Source organism: Kwoniella mangroviensis (assembly GCF_000507465.2).
Source record: "Kwoniella mangroviensis CBS 8507 chromosome 1 map unlocalized Ctg02, whole genome shotgun sequence".
NCBI lineage: Eukaryota > Fungi > Basidiomycota > Tremellomycetes > Tremellales > Cryptococcaceae > Kwoniella > Kwoniella mangrovensis.
In genome coordinates this window covers 961,993-982,837 of record NW_027062534.1, presented here as the reverse complement: position 1 = coordinate 982,837, position 20,845 = coordinate 961,993, and the positions used below count along the sequence as shown (strand labels likewise).

The 20,845-nt window shown below is 44.8% G+C and overlaps 8 protein-coding genes across 8 annotated transcripts; 3 read left to right on the top strand and 5 right to left on the bottom strand.

Moving 5' to 3' along the window:
* Positions 1–308: 308 nt before the first annotated feature.
* I203_105465 (uncharacterized protein) lies at positions 309–1,361 on the bottom strand (the record flags this gene model as incomplete). The annotated part of the gene is made up of 6 exons (XM_019144624.2): positions 309–389; positions 509–559; positions 622–698; positions 767–830; positions 1,120–1,217; positions 1,349–1,361. The coding sequence occupies 6 exons, from the start codon at positions 1,359–1,361 to the stop codon at positions 309–311; spliced, it is 384 nt and encodes a 127-aa protein (XP_019005959.2).
* A 556-nt stretch (positions 1,362–1,917) lies between these two features.
* On the bottom strand, positions 1,918–2,979 carry I203_105464 (vacuolar transporter chaperone 1; the record flags this gene model as incomplete). Its single annotated transcript, XM_019144623.1, has 7 exons — positions 1,918–1,961; positions 2,024–2,048; positions 2,112–2,209; positions 2,298–2,334; positions 2,460–2,538; positions 2,654–2,703; positions 2,941–2,979. The coding sequence occupies 7 exons, from the start codon at positions 2,977–2,979 to the stop codon at positions 1,918–1,920; spliced, it is 372 nt and encodes a 123-aa protein (XP_019005958.1).
* Positions 2,980–4,804: 1,825 nt separating this feature from the next.
* On the top strand, positions 4,805–7,418 carry I203_105463 (uncharacterized protein; the record flags this gene model as incomplete). The annotated part of the gene is made up of 2 exons (XM_019144622.1): positions 4,805–6,211; positions 6,291–7,418. 2 exons carry the CDS (start codon positions 4,805–4,807, stop codon positions 7,416–7,418), a joined length of 2,535 nt encoding a protein of 844 aa, XP_019005957.1.
* An 869-nt stretch (positions 7,419–8,287) lies between these two features.
* I203_105462 (malate synthase A) lies at positions 8,288–10,815 on the top strand (the record flags this gene model as incomplete). Its single annotated transcript, XM_019144621.1, has 11 exons — positions 8,288–8,464; positions 8,563–8,657; positions 8,748–8,833; positions 8,936–8,999; positions 9,064–9,135; positions 9,222–9,572; positions 9,681–9,794; positions 9,911–10,115; positions 10,174–10,277; positions 10,355–10,418; positions 10,516–10,815. 11 exons carry the CDS (start codon positions 8,288–8,290, stop codon positions 10,813–10,815), a joined length of 1,632 nt encoding a protein of 543 aa, XP_019005956.1.
* A 520-nt stretch (positions 10,816–11,335) lies between these two features.
* Positions 11,336–12,298, bottom strand: I203_105461 (uncharacterized protein; the record flags this gene model as incomplete). The annotated part of the gene is made up of 3 exons (XM_019144620.2): positions 11,336–11,423; positions 11,633–11,780; positions 11,962–12,298. The coding sequence occupies 3 exons, from the start codon at positions 12,296–12,298 to the stop codon at positions 11,336–11,338; spliced, it is 573 nt and encodes a 190-aa protein (XP_019005955.2).
* Positions 12,299–12,817: 519 nt separating this feature from the next.
* Positions 12,818–14,360, top strand: I203_105460 (uncharacterized protein; the record flags this gene model as incomplete). The annotated part of the gene is made up of 2 exons (XM_019144619.1): positions 12,818–13,249; positions 13,401–14,360. The coding sequence occupies 2 exons, from the start codon at positions 12,818–12,820 to the stop codon at positions 14,358–14,360; spliced, it is 1,392 nt and encodes a 463-aa protein (XP_019005954.1).
* A 925-nt stretch (positions 14,361–15,285) lies between these two features.
* On the bottom strand, positions 15,286–16,687 carry I203_105459 (uncharacterized protein; the record flags this gene model as incomplete). Its single annotated transcript, XM_019144618.1, has 2 exons — positions 15,286–16,100; positions 16,165–16,687. The coding sequence occupies 2 exons, from the start codon at positions 16,685–16,687 to the stop codon at positions 15,286–15,288; spliced, it is 1,338 nt and encodes a 445-aa protein (XP_019005953.1).
* An 81-nt stretch (positions 16,688–16,768) lies between these two features.
* Positions 16,769–19,960, bottom strand: I203_105458 (uncharacterized protein; the record flags this gene model as incomplete). Its single annotated transcript, XM_019144617.1, has 6 exons — positions 16,769–18,166; positions 18,223–18,533; positions 18,595–18,984; positions 19,055–19,102; positions 19,163–19,864; positions 19,921–19,960. 6 exons carry the CDS (start codon positions 19,958–19,960, stop codon positions 16,769–16,771), a joined length of 2,889 nt encoding a protein of 962 aa, XP_019005952.1.
* Positions 19,961–20,845: the final 885 nt, after the last annotated feature.

Here is a 20,845-nt window from a genome sequence, read left to right as displayed (position 1 = left end):
TTGACCTTCCCAGTTCAGACTAGTGATAGGAATTTCATGATAAGGTGTTTAGGGAAAAAAAAAACGCTCAAATGCTGAAACGATGTAGAGAACGTATGTGACTTGCAAAGTCAACTGATCAAGAGATCTGCAATGATCCAAATCAGTCGTATGGTTTGGATCCTGTTCAATAGGTTTTCACGACAATGGAAAAAAAATGAAATTACATCTCATCCCTAATGATCCATTATTTGTACTTGTGCTAATCCCGTTCCCAGCTCATTAAGCGAATCCACCTTCTACGCCACGGCAATCCAATTTGTGATGATCTAATAGTTGACGGATTTCAGGTAATCGGCAAGTTTGGCAACTACCACATTAGCCTCTCCTGCTGAGGTAGGTGCGTCGTACTATAGTACACAAACAGGTAGTTAGCAAAGAATGCAATATCACCTTCAATCATAATCATTGACGATTAGAAGAGTTTAATTTGGATGTGAGCGATGGGGAAATAGAAGGACAAACTTACCTCGGCAACGAGAATAGCCTGGTTGGTAGGAATGATAAAAACACCTCGTTCCTATCATCCAACTTGTCAGCACTAAACCTTTACTTTCACTCAAATGAGAGCCTTGTACCCACCCCCTTTCGTCCAATGACTTCGTCGGCGTCCGCTCGGAGGGTCATGAATTTGAAACCATTGAGGGTAATACCGTTGGCTATCAGGTAACATGAGAGAATCAGTATTCCCTCATGAAAGCAGAATAGTACGATCATCCTTACTCACCTCTCACTTGATCGGGTTGGGTGAAAGCTGTTTTGACCACTGCGTCTTGCTCGGCTTGTGAGAGCTGCGAGATATTCATCGAATGTATAGTTAGCAACACGATTCTATCATATATGTTAGACATCGGATAGATCTCCACATCAAAGTATATAGTATAAGGTACATAGGAAGAAATAAACCATGATTCTGGACAAATGACTATTCGTGGAATTTTCTAATCGATTTCATCTCCAATGACTCCTTAATGATTCAACAGTATAACGTTACATCTTGATATGTATCCCCTCTCGCCGTTGTCCAGACAGATGATCAAGGGAGAAGATACGGGCAGAGAAAGATCGTCCCAAACTCACATTGTATCCACTCGAAGCAGCCCATACACCACCCTGTTTACCCAATATAGCACCTTTGGTGATTTTACCAGTAGCTACGAGCTGATCATCTACGTAGGCTGCGAGTTCGTCGTTGAATATTATCAGCATTATTTTGAGAGGATGGTATATCAGTGGGAGGGAGAAGGAAGAGGTAGATTCGATCAATCGATGACTAGCTGATGGATTGCGTAGAAAGTACTTTACTTACCTTGCCAGGACATGTTGAATTAGTATATCTGTGTGAGAGTGGGAGTGAGATAGATATAACAGTGAGGAAGAATGATATATGTGATGAGTAGTCAGATATGAGGAGAAGAGAGAGTAAGAGAGTAAGAAAGCACTGTCTATGCTGAATTTGACTTCACACACATCATTCGCACATTCCTACAATTGCATCTCACACACACACCTCACGTCACCGTTTACTCAAGACACGCTGTGGCACATCACACGAAAGGTAAAGTGGACATCCACATCATCTCCGCATTCCCGTTCCCTCCTTATAAAATAATGAGATAGTAAAGAAACCATGCATACACGTATATATAATTGATTGAGAAAGAGTCTGTGAAGAGGCTACGTGGATGAGATCTATAGGATGTTAGAACGAAATGAGACTACTAGCCTGATATTCTGCAATACGAGATACCGAATGCGACAAAAGATATCTTCAAAAAGATGGACCCGTACTACCATTCATTCTGGTCCATATTGAAAACAGTTCCTCTCTATCTCATTATCACACACTTCGCCTTCCCCTATCAAACAAAGGTGAGTTTACTCATATACCGCCTTGAGGATGAAGTTGGTGACGATCGCGGCTATCGACACCATACTTATCAGCTTGATCGCCTGGCAAAGTACCAAATATATGAAAGCTCACTTAGCAAACAGATACATAGAACGGTCTAAGCAGTCGGATTGTTAGCTAATACCTTCAAAAAGAAAACCGAATGAAAGGTGCAACTCACGGGACCAAGTCTATCGTCGTATGGCGCACCGGTCCTTAACCTAATTGATCGAGCACGCATTTGATATATCACCAAAGCGTAGAGCATCACCGCCATGGCTACGAACAACAATCGTACACAATACCTTAGTACTATGGTCTGTCGAGATTCCCGATAGGCGTAGGAGTGATGTAGGTTGGAACTTACCGATCACGGTGTACATCGCAGCAGATATCTTTCCGACCTATAACGATATGATAATATCAGTACTTCATCATCGTATGGCATGGGTACGGCCAGATCAGACCGTGTTCAAGTCTTGCAATAGGTTGGTAAGATCAAGAGAAGGGAAAAAGAAGGAGTACTCACTTTATCACCAAAATTCAATAGACCAACTGCCAAACCACCTAAGACTACGGCGAAATGAAGCCATGATAAGAATGTTCGTCTGGAATCATATTCAATATTCAGCTGTCGATCGCAATGAGAAGGCAAAAGAGGTACGAAAAGATCACCATAGATTGACAAGGATGAGATTGTCGCGAGAAATTCGTATTACTCACTCGTTGGCGAAGAACACTTTGGGTTCTACTCGGACAGGTAAAGCGATTCGCTATTGGTTGATGTGTGGAGGTTGAGATACAACATAATTCAGGGTATGCGATTCGTTTGGTCAGGTGAAAACAATACCAGTGAACAGAGGTAGGATTGCGAAATATGAGTGTGAGAATTCAAAAATAAAGGTGAAGATTGGATTCCCATACGGGGTAAGATGATATAAACGTAAGCAAGCATCATCAGCGATTATCCCATATGAGTATTAATTCTTGCCCGATTTAATGGGACATACCTTTTTAGCAGTCCGTTGAAGCAGAGGTTGAGTTGACATATTGCTGAGGTATCAATGTGATCGATGGGGAAGTGGTCTGCCGCAGGTTTAGATCGTGTCGCTGTACTACGTTATTTGCTCTTCTTGGCTCTTCAACGATGAAAGCTGGTGTCGCTCAGAGGTCCGGATAAGTGCTGATATGTGTTACACGTATAATATTGAAGGAAAGAATGGAGCTTGGTGTTGAGAATGAAAAGAATCTTTTGACCTGCCTTGCCTGTACGAGGATCATGACGATATCAACAAATCTCCATTCAACATTATCGCACGTGCGCTCGGATCCCTCTCCCTCTGACCGCCTTGGCTAAGCCACGTGCCTCGCTGGATCTCTGTGTGGCACATTCGGTTACCCGATCCAGGATTGAGGTGTGGAGGTGTATGAGTGAGTGAGGACTTGATGGATTGAAGTTGGGTGGGCGGTGATTGCCGAATTGAGAATGAGGATGGAGGTGAGTCCCAGTTGAGTTTGAGCACGGGCGTTTCGAGGAGGATGGTAGGGGTACAGCTTCATCACCATCATTTATCAATCATCCCATCGACAACGATGAACCTCCTCCTCCTCCTTGATTTCCATCATAATCCGTCTCTTCTCTTTCTCTGTTACTAGCATTGGTACCATCGTACCCACCCCTCATTGCATACTCGTCTGCATTGAAAGATCATCATCATCGTCACCTTGCCCAACCCGGCAATACCCGACATCCAACATAATCAGAACGTTTATTCCAATTTAACGTTCTTTACCCTACCTACCTATACACAGCATCGACTTATATACCCATCTCAAACTTTTTACAACATCTACTAAAACCAATTGCAGTGGAGCAACAGCAAGGATAAAAATTCAGGTGGAAAGGAACGCCGAGAACATAAGTCTTACCTCTTTCTTGGCTCAATCTCCACTCTAGTCTGCCCGATCCAATTCACTTCAGTTTAAATACATTTCTCTGGAAAGATACAGTATCATCATATCACATTCATTTCTCAAACGAAAACGGACTACATACCTTCAATACGGATCACTAGCATCAGATGGTATAGGAGGGTAATCTCATGAACCATATATCGCATCTCGAGATTGCTCGTACTCATCAAGTATCTTAGTACCTTACTGTGCGGAGGAAGCTGAACTTGTCTTCGATTAAGCAAGGAGTGAGTACTTTTTCCATTCCATGCTCTTCATCTTTCTCTCAGATCCTACACAATCAATCTATGATTCCTTTGGAACCCTCATGATCTATCCCCCTTGCTCTTATGCAAATTATTAAGTGGAATCTCCGTACCTCATCACATCCCATCCTTTAATCTTGGTTGTATCACTTCACAATACCATGCTGTGTAACTATCGATCATAACTGTCACACGCGCTGTACAACATACATTCATAACAGATCTATCTATCAAATATCTTTGTCTTCACCTACTCTTCATGGAGGCAGTGATGTTCGGTTCATCGGTCATCCGATTCATTGATGTCTCACCGTGGATCTTTCTTTCATCTTTTTTTTTGTTTGTGATTGGTATGATACTCTTCGCTTAACGATCTCCCCTCCTTTGGGTGACCTTGCTGCCCTACCACCACCACCACCACCATCATCATCATCATCATCGTTGTATCCCTCGTGATCATTAATCATCTCTTTCCCCTTTTTACTTATAGCATCAACCCATCAAGATCTTCGATCGGACCATATCGCTAAATAAAGCCTTTCTCACACTCAACCCATGTTCTCCTTTACGTCCAACTAGACCGAACCCACCTTGGTCTCACTTCACTCAAACACCTACCTCCTCTTTTCCCTTTCTCCCCCATCGCCTTCTCACCATGTCCAAGCAACAACGTAGAGGAGTCAGTATGAATCGACCACCTATACCACGTTACACACCCCCACCATCGCCTTTCCTCTCCCATCAAACAATTTCCTTCCTCGCATCTTGGCGTGGTCAACTACTGGTCTGTACGATCGTCCTCGTCATCGGTGCGATCTACTTCTTCGTCAGACCACCTATCGATCGATGGCATCGCAGACGTAAAGAAGCATTATCTAGGAAGAGGGAACTAGAGCTGATGAAGATGGCAGAAAAAGAGGAGCAGTCCAACAAAGCAGAGGAGAAAGATGTAACACCAATCAAAGCGGGTAATGGTGGCTTGATCAAGGATAGAGGTAGAGAGAAGAATAAAAATCAGAGCGGTAACAGGAAAAGACTAAATTCACATTTGAAACCACCTACAACAGATACCGGGACAGGTGGAAGTTCAAAAGAATCTTCTCCTGCTCCTCCACCTTCAAAATCGTTATCATCCCCTACACCTACCAAATCCAAGCGATCACTCTCCAATACGCTTCCGAACAACGCTTCTTCCAGCAAATTACAACAGAAGAGTGATGTTCAATCGTCTAAACCACTTCCACTTTGCACTCCAAGCAGACAAAAACCTCCTCCACCTATCATCGTTCCAAGGCCGTGTATCAATTCGATGGACCCTTGGAACATCCCATTACCACCTTCACCCATTGCTGGACCATCCAAACTCAATAGAGTAAACGGAGTGAACGGATTGGGCATGGAAGAGATCTCGGACGATGCTGGTAGTGTCAGTGTGAATGATCATACTGAAGAAGAACCATTTGAAGTACCAGCCAAAAAGAGATTCGAAGGATTTTCAATCTATCCTGATGAAGGGTATCTACCACCTGCTGTTCAGACGCCTGGTAATGCCAACAAAAAGAAGAAAAGGAAGAACAAGACTCCGAATGGTATTTCAGCCGGGATTAACGGATCAACAGCGATGATGGAAACTTCGTCTTCAGAGAAAAATCCCATGAACAATTCTGATGAGATAATCGAGAATCACATTAACGGTAATTCACTTGTTACGACTAGTACAAGTTTGACCAATGAAGGTAGGAGAGTAAGACATCAACACACCCGTACATCATCTATTACTCTCTTGCCCAACTTGAATGTGACGGAGTTGAGGGAGATAGTGGAGCGAAGGGACGAGACGATCGATCAGCTCCGGGCGGAGATCGGTATGGCGAAAGCTGAGGAGTCGAAAGCGAAGGAGGAAGCTGTAAGAGCTCGGATGGGTGAAGAGAAGATAAGAGGTGAAATGGAGAGATCGAAGAAAGGTAGTTATGTTAGGAGTGATAGTCAGGCATCATCGGTTCAAGGTCAAGCTCAGGGTCACGAAATGACTGGAGGCCAGGAAAGAAGGAGAGAAGCGGAGGTGGGTGTTTGATTTTCGAATTTCGAGTCCCCTCATGATCATTTGACTAATCTTGCTGATTCGTTTTGTGTTTGCATAGCTTCAAAGTCGGTTGGCTCAGATGCAACAGCTTTACACCACCGCTCTCAGTCGCTTGTCGACATATGAAAGTACTCTCCGAGATTCAGGCATCATGTTACCTCCTCTGCCTTCACCCATACCTATGCTTCACCCTCAATCGCCTCTTCCTCTCATGCCTACTTCACCTTACGTACCTAGTCCAAGTCCAGGTAGGAATACACCCATAATGGGAGGAGGATTTATACCTTACCCTTCCCCTGGGATGTATCCTTCACCGAGGCTTCATCCTACTCATACGCATTATCATCACCATACGCACTCGCATTCGCCTAGTCCGTATCGACGCACGAGCAGTTTCGTAGGTGCGCCAAATGGGAATGGAGAGATGATCAGTTATCCAATGGACTCGATGGATCCTATGGGGGGTCCTATGGACATTGGATCTTCCACTATGCCGATTGGACTAGGTCATCCGAATGGCCATGGACAGGAAGGTGAGAAAGATAGGGAAAGGAGAAGACAGAGTATAGAATCCTCAGTGTTGAAGAAGAAAGTTCCACATTTGTCTACGGTTGCGGTCGAAAATGACAATGACAATGGGAATGGGGAAGTGGTTGAAGAGGAAGAAGTTAAATCATCTGACAAACCGACGAGTAGCTCAAGTAATGGTAATCAAGATGAAGGATCTATTGGTGAAAGTGTAGAGGGTGTACTTTCTACTGAAGAACGCAATTTCAGTTCCAGTGTGAACGGGAATGTGGATGCGGAAACGAATGCGGATACTAGTACGGTTATCAGAGTGATGCTGGATAGTGAGAGAGGTAATGTCTATTACCATGATGGAGTTATCACGGACAATGAGAATACCGATACCCCCGAAGCTGAAATTGAAGGTGATGAATCGGAGTCGGGGTCTAGGGAGAAAGGGGATTTCCAACCTATCTTTGCATCTCTCGCACATACACCTGAACAGATTGAAGAGATGAGACAAATCAGTCGAAAACAACAAGACCAAAAGCGAGAAAGGGGGACAAGTGTTAGTTCAAGTCTGAGTTCTACCAAGGGTGTAGGGGTGGGAGCTGGATTGGGTAATGGGGGATTGTTAACTCCCAGTCCTTGTAAGAGTCCTGTACCGTTAAGGGGTTAGTTGAGTGAATGGACCATTATTGAATGGACAATTCTTTTTTTCCTTTTTGAATTTTTTTTTGGACATTGATCATGTTACATATATACGATCCATCTTCTTCTTCTTCATTCAAATCGATATATGCTGAAAATCAAACTGTTCTGAACATGGATGAATACACATGTTGATAGGTTTACATATGACATTGATGATATCGTTGCATGTGACATAGAGTACGTACGAGATACATCCATCCCATTGGGTAGGTTAGGGTGTGGGGATACCACTTTGTCGAAGTAACTTCCATGACTCCATGACTTCATGACTGGTGATCTGGGCATCACTTCACTAGCCTAGCCCATCTTGGCTCTACCTGTTTCCCAAGACTAAGGCTGTCCAGCTGACCCTCCTCCCCTCCCCCATCTTCGTCATTCCCATAGCAAGCGAATGCATCCAAGTCGAAGTCTCATATGAGGACGTCAGGTAAAAGCGAGTAAATCCGTATGGCCACTCGGGTATCTGATCTAACCGACACAGCGCACCACAGTCCTATCTGATCGGGTATTGAACCAACCACGGTCAAACTCAGTCCCTCATTCTCACAACACCCGTAGATAACAAATCAATCAATTTCCAACAATCATCCATCCACCTCTCAAACATTTTCCAACTTTTGTATCCAACATCGTCAATATCGAGTCAAAGACACGGGTGATCATCGGATATCCGTGAGTAATATCCTGCTCTTCTCAAGGTATATAAGAACCCAACTCAGGCTACGTTCGATAATTTCGCTTATCAGTATATCAATCAGTATCATCCCTTATCATTCATTCGACTTTCACCAGTCAACATCCACCGAAAGTCACAATCATATAATTATTTACAACATGTCATCCACGTCATTCCCTAAGGAGATTCATTTCACTTCGCCTATCCCTCAAGAGGCCCAACATATCTTATCGAAAGATGCTGTTGAGTTCCTAGCAGTGTTGCATAGGACATTCGATAAGAGAAGATTGGAGTTGTTGGAAAATAGGAAAAAGATTCAAGCGGAATTAGATCAGGTATATTGAAAGACCAGCCTCTACTGTCCAGCAGATCTATGATATCCGGACACAGTGGATGGTCAACGTATTGACCTTGTTTTGGCTCGATGGTATAGGGCAGACCACTCACTTTCCTTCCTGAGACTAAACATATAAGAGATTCACCTTCATGGGCATGTGCGCCTCCCGCACCGGGATTAGAAGATCGAAGGTGAGTTTGAGTTAGACCTGTCCATCTATCATATCACTCTGATCGCTTCCCGCCATCATTTGTCCGCTCATCTGTACCGTCTACTCTCAGAGTCGAGATCACCGGTCCGACTGATCGAAAGATGGTTATCAATGCTTTGAACTCTGGTTCTAAAACTTTTATGGCTGATTTCGAGGGTGAGTGAAGTGATCCCATTTCTTGACCGCCGTCATTTGGCTGCAACCACCGACTTATCCTTGATGGAATCTCGATATTGACCATTTCTATGTCTTATGCAGATTCAAATTCCCCCACTTGGTCAAATATGGTATTAGGCCAGGTCAATTTGTACGATGCCATCAGGTAAGTACCCATCAGCTACGTAGCGCTTCAATCTCCAACCGAAGCTGATCAAGTAAGATAACAGACGTCAAATTGATTTCGAGACTGGTGGAAAACAATACAAACTCTCTGAGAAACCTGCCGTTCTCCTTGTCAGGTGAGTGCTCTTCCCGAAGTCGATCTTAGCGGACCTCTCCCAGTGGACTAATACAACTATACTGCCAAGCTGACAATCCACTCTAGACCAAGAGGATGGCATCTCCCCGAACCCCGACTACTCATCGACGGTAAACCCATTTCCGGTTCCCTGTTCGACTTCGGTCTATACTTCTTCAACAACGCTGCGGAACTCTTGAAGAGAGGTTCAGGACCTTACTTCTACTTGCCCAAGATGGAACATCACCTAGAAGCCAGGTTATGGAATGATGTCTTTTCCTTGGCTACTTCTCACTTGGGTCTACAACAGGGATGTATCAGAGGTACTGTCTTGATCGAGACTTTACCTGCTGCGTTCCAGATGGAAGAGATTCTGTATGAGTTGAAGGAACATAGTTCGGGATTGAATTGTGGTAGATGGGATTATATCTTCAGTTTGTGAGTGAGCCTCGTCTGAGGCATCTGAATATCGAACGTCGGCATTTTGTTTCATGTATCGTTCAGAACGGGATCAGAGCTGATCAAATTTACTTTGCACATATCTAGCATCAAGAAACAACGAGCTCACAAAGAATGTGTCTTCCCTGATCGATCGGATGTCACTATGACTGTACCTTTCATGGATGCATATGTCAGGTTGTTGATCCAAACATGTCACAAGTGAGTATACCTGCAATTCACTCCAGTCGAATACATCCCTCTTAGACAAATGAACAATTGTCTCTTGGAACTTCCCCATTGCGGAATGTCATGCTCATCATCCTTCACTCACTCAGGCGAAAGGTCGCAGCCATGGGAGGAATGTCAGCTCAGATCCCCATCAAGAATGATGCGGATGCCAACGAAAAGGCAATGGCCAAAGTACGAGCCGACAAATTACGGGAGGTTACCGCCGGTCATGACGGTACTTGGGTAGCTCATCCTGCTTTGGTCAAGATCGCCCTGGACATCTTCAATGAGAATATGAAGGGACCGAACCAAGTGAGTTGTTGTCATTCGATATATGACACGAAAGACTGATATGTTTTTGATACTTCAGTACCATATCCGACGAGAAGATGTTAATGTCACGGATAAGCAGATTGCGGACCCATCTGTTCCTGGAAAGATCACTGAGAAAGGTGTCAGAGATAATGTCTCGGCGTGAGTGACCGTGTTGCTGGGATAAACCCATCGATATTATGTGGATAACTAATCATTATCTCTTAAACTCGGTCTAGTGCTCTTTCATACTGTGCTGCATGGATCTCTGGAAACGGTTGTGTACCGATCAACTACTTGATGGTGAGTCTATATCCTCCATGCTCTCGAATGAATAACCCCAGTACTTCATAGCCTTTCAATTCGGAAGAGATGCTCATGTACTATTTGTTGTTCATAGGAAGACGCAGCCACCGCCGAAATCGCCAGAGTTCAACTCTGGCAGTGGGTAAAATACTCTTCCAAGACGGATTCAGGCAAGACCATTACTCCAAGTTACCTTCAAACCATCTTCTCAGAGGAATCATCCAAAGTATCCAAGTTACCTGGAATTGACCCTTCACACGTCAAGATCGCGTCAGAGTATATGAGCTCACAAGTCAAAGCCGAATGGCCTAGTGATTTCCTCACGTCGGATTTGTTGGTTCATCTAGAAGGTGTTGGGACCGTTGGAGGAGCTACAAAGAAAAGTAATTTGTAAATATGCCAAGTAACAAAATAGTTTGCTACTAAATTCGAAATCGAGATGGGGAATCCCAATTGGACTTGATTTGACATTTTGATTGTTGATCATGCTATGGGATCGGTTAGAAGGTGTTTAGGTATGGGGAATGGGGTATGAAAGGCGAAATGAAGTATTGTATTTAATATCAATATGACTTTGAATATGAATTTATCGTATCATATCATGTTAAAACCCAAAGACTAGACGATAACGTCTCGATTGGGAATCTCCATATCTAAAGGAATATATCCGAGGCAGCAGACGGATCGATGACATACATACAATAAAATACCAAAAAAAAGTACGTTTTTTATAGATTCATAGCAATACGGATGGTCAGACAGACGATCATCTTCCCCCTCCCTGATCAATCAAGCCCAGCGATCTTCCCATTTTCACTAATGAGATAAACTGATCGTCCTCATTCTTTGATGATCGTGTGGGTCCAAAGTAGTCTGATAGCCTATCGTTTCTAGTCATTGTACTGGAATACTCCCTACTCCCCATCCAACATTATAGCCAAGAATTCATCCAGGTTGATCTCTCCATCCTGATCTAAATCGAATTCATCAATCATCGCTTGTCTATGTGGTCGGTGGGGAGGTGAGAGATTCGACAATATAAGTGAATGTTGAGCGAATTATAGGTGATATTTGGATTATTGACAGAAAGATATCGAATAAATTGATCCAGATTCGAAGATGATAGATGCCAATTGCCAAAGTCAATCGTCAATTGGAGGTTCTATGCCATCTCCATAACACGATACGATATATAGTATTGGTTCACTTACAATTCCTCTTCACCCAGATTCTCACCCAATTCCCTAGCTACCCTCTTCAAATTCTTCAAACTTATCCTACCCGTCCTATCGTCATCAAATAGTTCGAACGCCCTACGAAGTTCTGTCTCGGGATTACGCGAGAGGATTTTCTCCGTCACTATATCAAATGAACGACATCAGCCTTCCTCTGTCTTGTACCAGAAATCGAACTCGAACTAGATCAAATCAAATATATTGTACTGTACTACTATCTTAGAGAAATCTCGTGAAATATCCCATATAAGATTTCAAGTAAAGCATCACACGATATTGATATCTTCGAAAAACATTACACTCACTTATCCTCTCAAACGCCTGGAAATCCATCAACCCATCCTCCCCTCCATGATCCTTCAACAACTTCATCACCTCCGATTTCTTCATATCGAACCCTAAAGCCCTCATTGATACTTTCAGTTCATGATAATCTATCGCCCCATCTTTATCTACGTCAAATAGTTCAAAGGCCTCTTTGATCTCTCCTCTTTGATCTTCCGTCAACGATGATGTCAAGCCATTGGCTCGATGCTGGTTATTCGAGGTAGAGGTGGTAGGGTGTATCTGATTGTTGGTAGAGGATGATGGTCCGCCTAGGATGGGCGTACGACGAGGTTTGGGTTTGGTATAGTGCGACATTGAATGGTGCTAGGTTCTCTAGTCTGGTTTCAAGTCAAGTGATCGTTGTGTTGTTGGGTGTATATACGGTAGATGGTGATGCGTATCGACGTTATGGGTATAGGATCACTCGCAATGTTCACCATTCATGTTGATCTTCATGTTCATATTCATGTTCATGTTGTTTCTCTTTCACGCGTAGCTCAACATCCTCAGCGCACGGATCTCCAACGCGTCTTGCACATACAGTTCACATGGCTCAGCTGATCTTGATTTACGTAAAGCTTAGCCTCCACACGTTAGATCTTCCGCCTTAAAGAGTCTAAAGTGACCGCGAGTGACTTTGATTTTGCTTTTTTTGAAACGAGCAAACTTCATTTTCGAGTGACAAGATGGAACGATGACCCCGGGACCTGAACCAGAGATACATGTACTAGTACAGTACACATTGTAGCGACATCATACTCTGGTATAATATCTGTTCTCATTATCTTCGACTTGCATGATAGATCATCCTCTTCCTTGCACCGATCACTCAGCATGCCACCTCCTACCGACTTCTTCTCCTCGCTTCGACCCAAATCTAGATCCCGTCGTCAGGGCAAGGGCTCCGGGTTACTCAAGACTAGTGGGACGGCATATACGTTGAATAACTGGGTGGATCTGGACCATAACGGGAATGCAAGCCATATCAACATCAACGATACCCAGGATATGTCAAGTCATCATGACCAAGAGCGGTATAATGCTGTACATATGAATGATGAGAATGTCGATCCTCGGACTGGAAGTAGAAGATCAAGTGGGAGTAAGTTGAAGAGGAGGAGTATGATGCTACTTAGAATGGTCGAGAGGAAGACTTCCTCGTATAGGAATAAAGAGGAAGAAAGGGGCGAGTTGAAGAGATCTATCAGACATCCTACGATGGATGGCACTGATTTATATGAAGGTAGTATGGCTGGACCTTCCAAGGTGAGTACAATATCGCAATCTCTCGTCTCCAGTTGAGACTACTCCCATGTCAATGTATGACATGATACCTCCCCTTCAAATTCATTGAGCAATACTTCATTAGCTTCCGCATGGTAGAAGACCAAGCTGACCTTCTGAATGAACCATGTAGTCGACATCATCCTCAACTCCACCTCATACACCCCTCACCACCCCCTCTCTTCCTTCCGACCTCTATCATCCCTATCATTCTCAAACACATCGCACGCCAAATCACGCAGAATACCCAGGATGGATCGGCGACTCCGACTCATCGGGTAACCGCACGACTCTGAAACCCCATCGATCGAAAGTACCGTATAATACCCCTGAAGACAGTCCGTTAGGCATATTCGATGTGAATAGGAATATTCACTTGAACCATACAAGCTCACCAGGAAAGACGCATAATGGGCGGAAGGGGAAGATGACGTATGAGGAGCTGTTGGATATGCCATTACCTTTACCAAATGGTGAACCTAGTAGATATCATCACTCACAACCATGGCATCTTCATGATTACGAAGAATCACAAAATTCGGTATATCACCAACGGAGCAATTCTGCCAATCATCAAGAAGATTTGGGCGGCGGGATTACGAACCTTGACAATTTGGTGCTACAAGATCAGGAAGACCCATCTGCACAAACGATATTCGAATCTTCCTCTGCACTAGAGGCACTATGGGAATACGGTTCATCAACTTCTTCATGCTCTTCACTGGCAATGGCGAAATCGACTCAAGGCCTGGATCTGGAAGTAGAGTTGGATTTAGATATAGACGCGGAGGAATATCCATTACCTCCCGGTATGGGATTATTGAACTTGCCTACCGAAATGTCATTATCGAAAGTGGACATACCACCTCAACATCCTAAGACTACAGCCAGATCCCTAAAGTCTTCACGAAGATCGAATCTCAATATCAATAACGATTTACCTTCACCTTTGAGTGATACTTTGTCCTTCGAAGAAGAAGAAGAAGAGGAAGAACCAGAGATCAAAGCAGCTATCAAATATAAGATTCCCCTAAAATGTCAGAGAGAGAAAGATGAAATACGTTCAAATCCTGGTACTGAAGATGCAGTTTAGCTTTGGTCGCGCAGAAGCATCCCAACGATAAATACTATCAATATTTTAGGCTCGACTCAACTTGGGAATCCACTCATTTGCGCTCTGATATCCTTCCTCCTTTTCTGAATATACAGTAAATGATCATGATTTTTCAAGTTAAGTCAAGTCATGGCGTGTCTGTCTCATGAGGTTCAAAGTGCATAATATATTATATGTACATACACACAATCATTATATACGGACATTGTACTTTGTTCTGCTTCATCCTGTCAATTGTACAGGCCTGACCTTCTTATCATATTGTCATTTTCATTTTTCGAAGATCATAATTCAGCATTATACCTTATCCTGTACCATATCAGTACCACAAATTACAATTCCATCATGCATGTGTCTTATCATTTGATTCAGACCAATGAATTTCAGGTCAAAGTGACTGCACCTCGCTTTTCACACATCAAGCAAGAATGATCCAGTATAACACTACTTTAGTGTAGACTTGCGACACCACATGACATGAATGAGATACATAAACGACATGAACAACATATATATATATATATAACCGAGCTCGATTCGGAGTTAAACTCATCGATATTCAAATCATGTTACACTGATTTATACCAAGTACAAGATACCTTTCTCCCAATACCTAACTTGACCGTTAACAATACTCTTCATAATGTTGATTTGAACGAACATTTTACATTTTGTATTGTTCATTCCCCATTCCCTAAGCGTAAGACTCGTGATACTAATCGATACTCTCGTTATTTTCTTTTCCTCTTCTTTCATGTTCCTCGTCTTCGTGGTCTTTTCATTATTCGTGATTTAATGTGGTTCAATTTTCGGTGATTGAACTCAGTTGAAATAATTGGATTCTGGTGGGACATGTGACATATGAAAAAGAAAAGAACAAATAGAACAAAAAAAGCCCTTTTCTCTAATTCAACATTCGCTTGGCTTTTCCCCACCATCGTCTATACCATTTCGGCTTAATTACCAACGGCACCTGACCAGCTTGAGCAGGTGCAGGCGGATATACATTTCCTGCTGTATTTTCACCTTCTCCGGTACCTACATGATAACCAGCCGCAGTTTCAGTCGGACCTGGACCTTGTTCGCCTGTGGGTAGTTCGGGATTTGCAGTAGTCCCAACATCAGAAACATTTTCATCCGTCGTTTCCTTAGGAAGGGTCGGGCGTTGAGCTTGAGTGGAAGATGAAGCCTTTTGAAATGGAGAAGACTCTTCGCTGGGTCGATCACCCGTCCTCGTAACCTTCGTATCGAGCTGAATATCCTTATCGACCGGAGTAGGTGGTCTCTCGCCAATATCAGGGGTAGTAGCAGCACTGGCCGTACCTTCCGCAAGGCGCTCTCTTTCCATCTGTCGTTCTTTTTCGGCTAGTCTATCCGCAGCAGCATCTACAGACTGACCAATGGATTCCATCGGCTCTTCATTTGGACGGGGAATCAAAGTGATGGACTCGGAAGTGGGCAAGGTCCCGTGAGCATCATGAGTAGACATCCCTTCACCAGATCGTTCCGAGATGGATGAGAGACCACCCTTTGATCCCTGAGGCGTTTCCGGATCAAAAGTCGATCGTGGGTCAAGAGAGGAATGTTGTTCGGGTACATTTAGAGGATGAATGAGCTGTCCCGATGTCGTTAGTGGTCCAGGTGAAGTACTTCCGGATGATAGTGGGGACCCCTCTGGTGAGCTGATATCGCCTTGGGGAGGAGGGGTGATGTTTCGGTCTATGCGGCATCGACTTCAGCTGAGTTGCACAGTGCGAACCTGTGATATGCATAGATGACTCACCTGGAATGGGTCTGACTGGTCCAACCGGGCCTTCGGATGGAAATTGCGTGATGCCAGATGTACCAGACGGACCTGCTGAGGGCTCTATACGCTCCTCTTCTCCCCCCTTCTTTCGTGCTTTGATACTTTCCATGTCTCCGTCTCCTTCTCTTTCTGCCACATCAGCAGCCGGCTGTGGTCGAATAGAAGGATGATTGTGCGTGGCTTCTCCCAAATTTGATCTGCTAATGCCAGGGCTTCGAGGTTGACCCATACCCAGAGGAGAGGTCGGAGTCGGGGTGGCAGAAGAAATTGGTCTGACGACAGGTCCGAGGACCGTTTGAGTAGGCGGTTGGTCGAGGAATGGGGGTGAAGGAGGTTGTAAAGGGGTATTGCCACTGTTATCACTTGACGATCTCAACATGCCTTCATCTGATCTTCCAGCTATGGGTAAATCTGGCGCATTATGTGGTGGACCAGTTCCAGGAGTTTGAGCACCTCTACCAAAGGTTTTTCCACTAGTTCCCGAAGCAGACTTAACCATTTCGCATGTAGGAATACCCGTATGAGTTCGCAGAGACTCTTCGTCGGTCTCAAATGGGGAGTCATCGGCAGACTCGGGAGGTCAGATGGTTGATTCAGGTCTACCAGAGCTTGAACCTGGTCGGGATCGAGGAGGAGGTTTAAGGGACAGGTATGCTGCGATGAGTGGATCTTGATTGGCACCTGGAAATGATTCTGCTTTTTTGCTGGGACCAATCAGTGGCCAAATGCTAGATAAAGATTTGTTTGAAGGGTTGGCTGACCCTCGAGGTGAGCTGTTCTCCGAGTTTCGAGTCGGAGACGATGGGTTATGTTGAGGTTGAGCTGGACCGGTTCTCGAGGCACATTCATCGACAGAAGTCCCGGTGCCGTTGCCGGATGCAGGTCGAGGTTGATCTCCCGCATTATTCCCAGGCGATTTTCGACCATTACCGCTACCTTCACCTGCTGATGGATTTCCACCACCGTCACCACCACTAGGTCCTCCTACTCCACCGCCATTCCCATCACCACCACCATCCCTTGGACTTTTATGCTCCGCATCCTTCTTTCTTCCCTTCCCTTTAGCTTTACCTTTTCCCTTCCTGCCGTTCCCTCTGCTCTCGCTACTTTCCTCGCTTCGCTCTTCACCTTCTTCTTGCCCCGCAGAGAAGGCTTCCTCTACTCTTCTTTCCGCTTCAGCAATTCTAGGGTTGATACATGGAAAAAGAAACTCGGACAGTCTGATCAATCTGCTATCACGAGAACCTATATCTCCAATTGGACCTCGACCACTCGATCTTTGCATCGCCGTGCTTTGTTTGAGACGAGGTGCCCTCCAATCGCAGCACCAGGCCTCTCGCTCTTCCTCCAGCTGTTCTAGGGTTCTCGGTTCAGTAGATGGTCCAGGCGCGGGGTGTCGTGCAGGTGTGGAGGGAATGGTTGGGACAGCCGATGTAGCAGTAGTCGCAGTTGTATGAGTTCCACTTTCAGTCAAAGATAAACCCCTTGCTCGTCTTCCTTCAACTAAGCTTGGATCTTGAAAAATCGTCGTAGGGCTTTCACCTGGGGTCCTTGTGGCAGAGGTATCGGTTTCAGATCGGTTTCTCGAGTATCGGAAAAGACCCCGAAGCTTGTCCATCCACAATACATCACTAGTAGAGCGTCTCAACGGTTGAGAAGAAGGATGAAAGGGATCAGCAAATGGTCCAGGATCGATTGTCTCAGGTGGAGCTGAGCTACTTCTCGGTGTTGACGGCCTTTCGGTGCCCGGATGGTCGTCACCAGCTTCTCCAGAAGGACCGGTAGATTGTCGTGAACCATGATCAGTCATCGGTGAAAAAGTGGATGTTAGAGCTGATGATTGTGCAGGCTTCGGGACTGCTCGACTGGGTGAGATCGGGACCACAGGAGGCTCGACGTCGTAGCCTAGCGCATTATGCTGCTCAGGTGGCGTTCCGAGGACCGTGTCTTGTGCTGAAGTTGGAGAGGCGATGTCTCCCTGAGCGGTAGCGGTAGTAACAGGCGAAGAAGAATGGGGATCATCACTTCTTTCACTATATCACTTCCGAACCTTCGTCGCCTTTCTGGCGGTCCAGCTTGAGGTTTGGCTAGGGTATGAGTGTTACCTCGCAGTCTTGAGGAGAACAGCAGGTCGAACACTTTCAGACTACCTCGTTTGATCGTCGAGAACCGTTTGGTATACCTTTTTTTCGGAGATGTGATACCTTGCACTTTCAAGCCAGGATTGGCAGGTGTTGTTACATGTCCAGTGGGAGGCGTTGGATGAACCGGTTTACTTTTGGGAGGTCGACATTTCAAGATAGGCACTGTCGCTTTACTTCCTTTATAAGTGGCGGACTCTTGCTCTAAAAAATGTAACAAAATCATCTCACATCATGAACAAGTCATGAGGAGGCAAGTGCTCACCCTCAGAGTCACGATCGTCGGATGCTACATCGGTCTGCTGTCCAAGATTGTTTCCGATCTGCTGACCCGTCGAAGGACCAGAATCGGAAGACAATTCGAAATGGCTACCGCCTCTCAACCTTAGTTTTCGTTCCGACAGGGTATCACTTTGAGAGAATAAAGCGGTAATGGGGAATTCCAAAAAGTATGATGGAACTGAAGGATCATCTGGTTCCGTTTCTTTAACGATCTTGATAGTTTCTGCTGAAGATCGACGAGAGAGGATGTCATCTTGTTGAATTGCAGTTTCACCTTCGGCAGCCGCTTTTTGAGCAGCTAAGAATTCAGCTCGCTTCTGAGCAAAGTTGGGTAAGACGATGGGAGGATCGTTGGGGAGTGATATGAGCGGCGCTAAAATACATCACACACGCAAGTCAGCCGATAAACGTCAAGTAGGCGAAACGTATCAAAAGTCATTTACCATTATTGCTATGCCTGTGTTGGTAGCTCCAATTGGCCCTTCTCAGGTCTATCAAGGGTGGACAGTGTCAGTCATTGACTTACTTCAGCTAGATGAAAGAAGAGCTACCTTCTGCTTCTCCATATCCATGCCATCTCTCGAGTATTTCAGTGAAGCCACCACCCCTCAGTCGCATATGATCTTTAGGCTCATCTTCGACTTCCATCTGGTCTTGATGTTGTACGCTCTGGTCTTGATGGGTGTGACTGTCATCCGAAACTTGAGGAGATATAGGTCCGCTCGGTACAGGTCGATTTTGGTGTCCAGACCCAAGTTCCTGTTCGATATGGAAGGTAGGTGAAGACATCTCTTCTTGATTAGTTTGGGTGGGTGGTGAAAATTCCCTTGAAATGGGTGTACGAGGTGCGTCAGGGGGTGAACGACCTTCCATCTCTTGTGCTGAAGGTAGAGATGTATATTGTTGTTGAGGAGTTTGATCAACGACTATATTCTTGTCCTTAGACGATCCCTCTCGGGAGTTTTGTTGATTGTGAACTTCACATTCTTCGGGAATACGAGTGATATATCTCTCTTGATTAGTTGATCCGTCCATATCATCGTTGGTATCAACTACGACAGACGATCTTCGTAAGCCATTATCACCATGAACGTCGTTCTGCGCACCAGATGGTCCAGCGGAACGAGGTGGAGTATAGACTTCTTGACCTTCAAGAGGTCGGAGTCGCTCGTCAACTTCCTGTTCATGTAGGATTGTTTGAGCTGATCGAGTAGATGTAGAGGTGATGGGTGTAGGACCCGGTGCTCTCCCGCCTGGAAGAGGGTCGGGTGCGGTAGATGGCCGGTGGAGATTCGTAAGGATGGATGACGTGAGCGAGGGGGATCGGGTGGATCGGGGGATGGTGACATTATGATGATGGGTCGATGATTATGCTGGGGGTTATGTAAGTAGAAAGGAGATAAAGTGGATGGGTCAAGCGTGGTTTGGCCACGCGTCGAGCGGAGAGTGAAAGGCGAGGGAAGATAAAAGCTCGAAGGATGCAAGGAAGTATGAGATTACCGAAAATGTCCTGGGTATGATAAGGGGAGACGGATGAATGAAAGATGGGGATAAGAATTGGGATGAATCGGAGAGAGAATTTATCAAAGTGTATAACGAATACGAATGGATGACGGATGGTAGACGTAGCGTGGGAAAGAAGGGAAGCCAAAGAGAGAGAGAGAGAGAAGCGAGTAATGTTGTGAGTGTGAGTGTGAGAGTGAGAGTGAGAGTGCGAAAAGTAGATGATCAGTCAACATCAAGTCAGTAAATCAGTGAATCAGTAAATGTCAGAATGATAACCACCATCTCACGTCAGCTCATGTCAGCGCGATTCTATCCTGTATGCAACCAGTTTCTCTCTAAAGGCATCTTTCATCATGCAATTTTGAGAACCATCTCCCGATATCACACACTCGAGAGTCTTCATTTCTGAGTTATGCATATGTATCGACTTCCATCTGCTCAGTACCCGCAATGATGAGATGAGATCTAATCTTTAATACTTGTTAATGACGGAAAGGATGGATGGTTTGATGCGATACTTCGAGACAGTACACATCGGGTTTTTACATATTCATTCCATGAAGTTGCTCAGTCTTTCCGGCAGCCCTGTTCAAGAGAAAGAGATCAGTAACACTGCAAGTGCTCCACTCTAGAGTCCCACTCACCTCTATGCATCCATCTTGTCCATATACTGTTATATCTATACCACTACGCAACTGTCTCTCTCGGGTGATTGATTATTGTCCTCA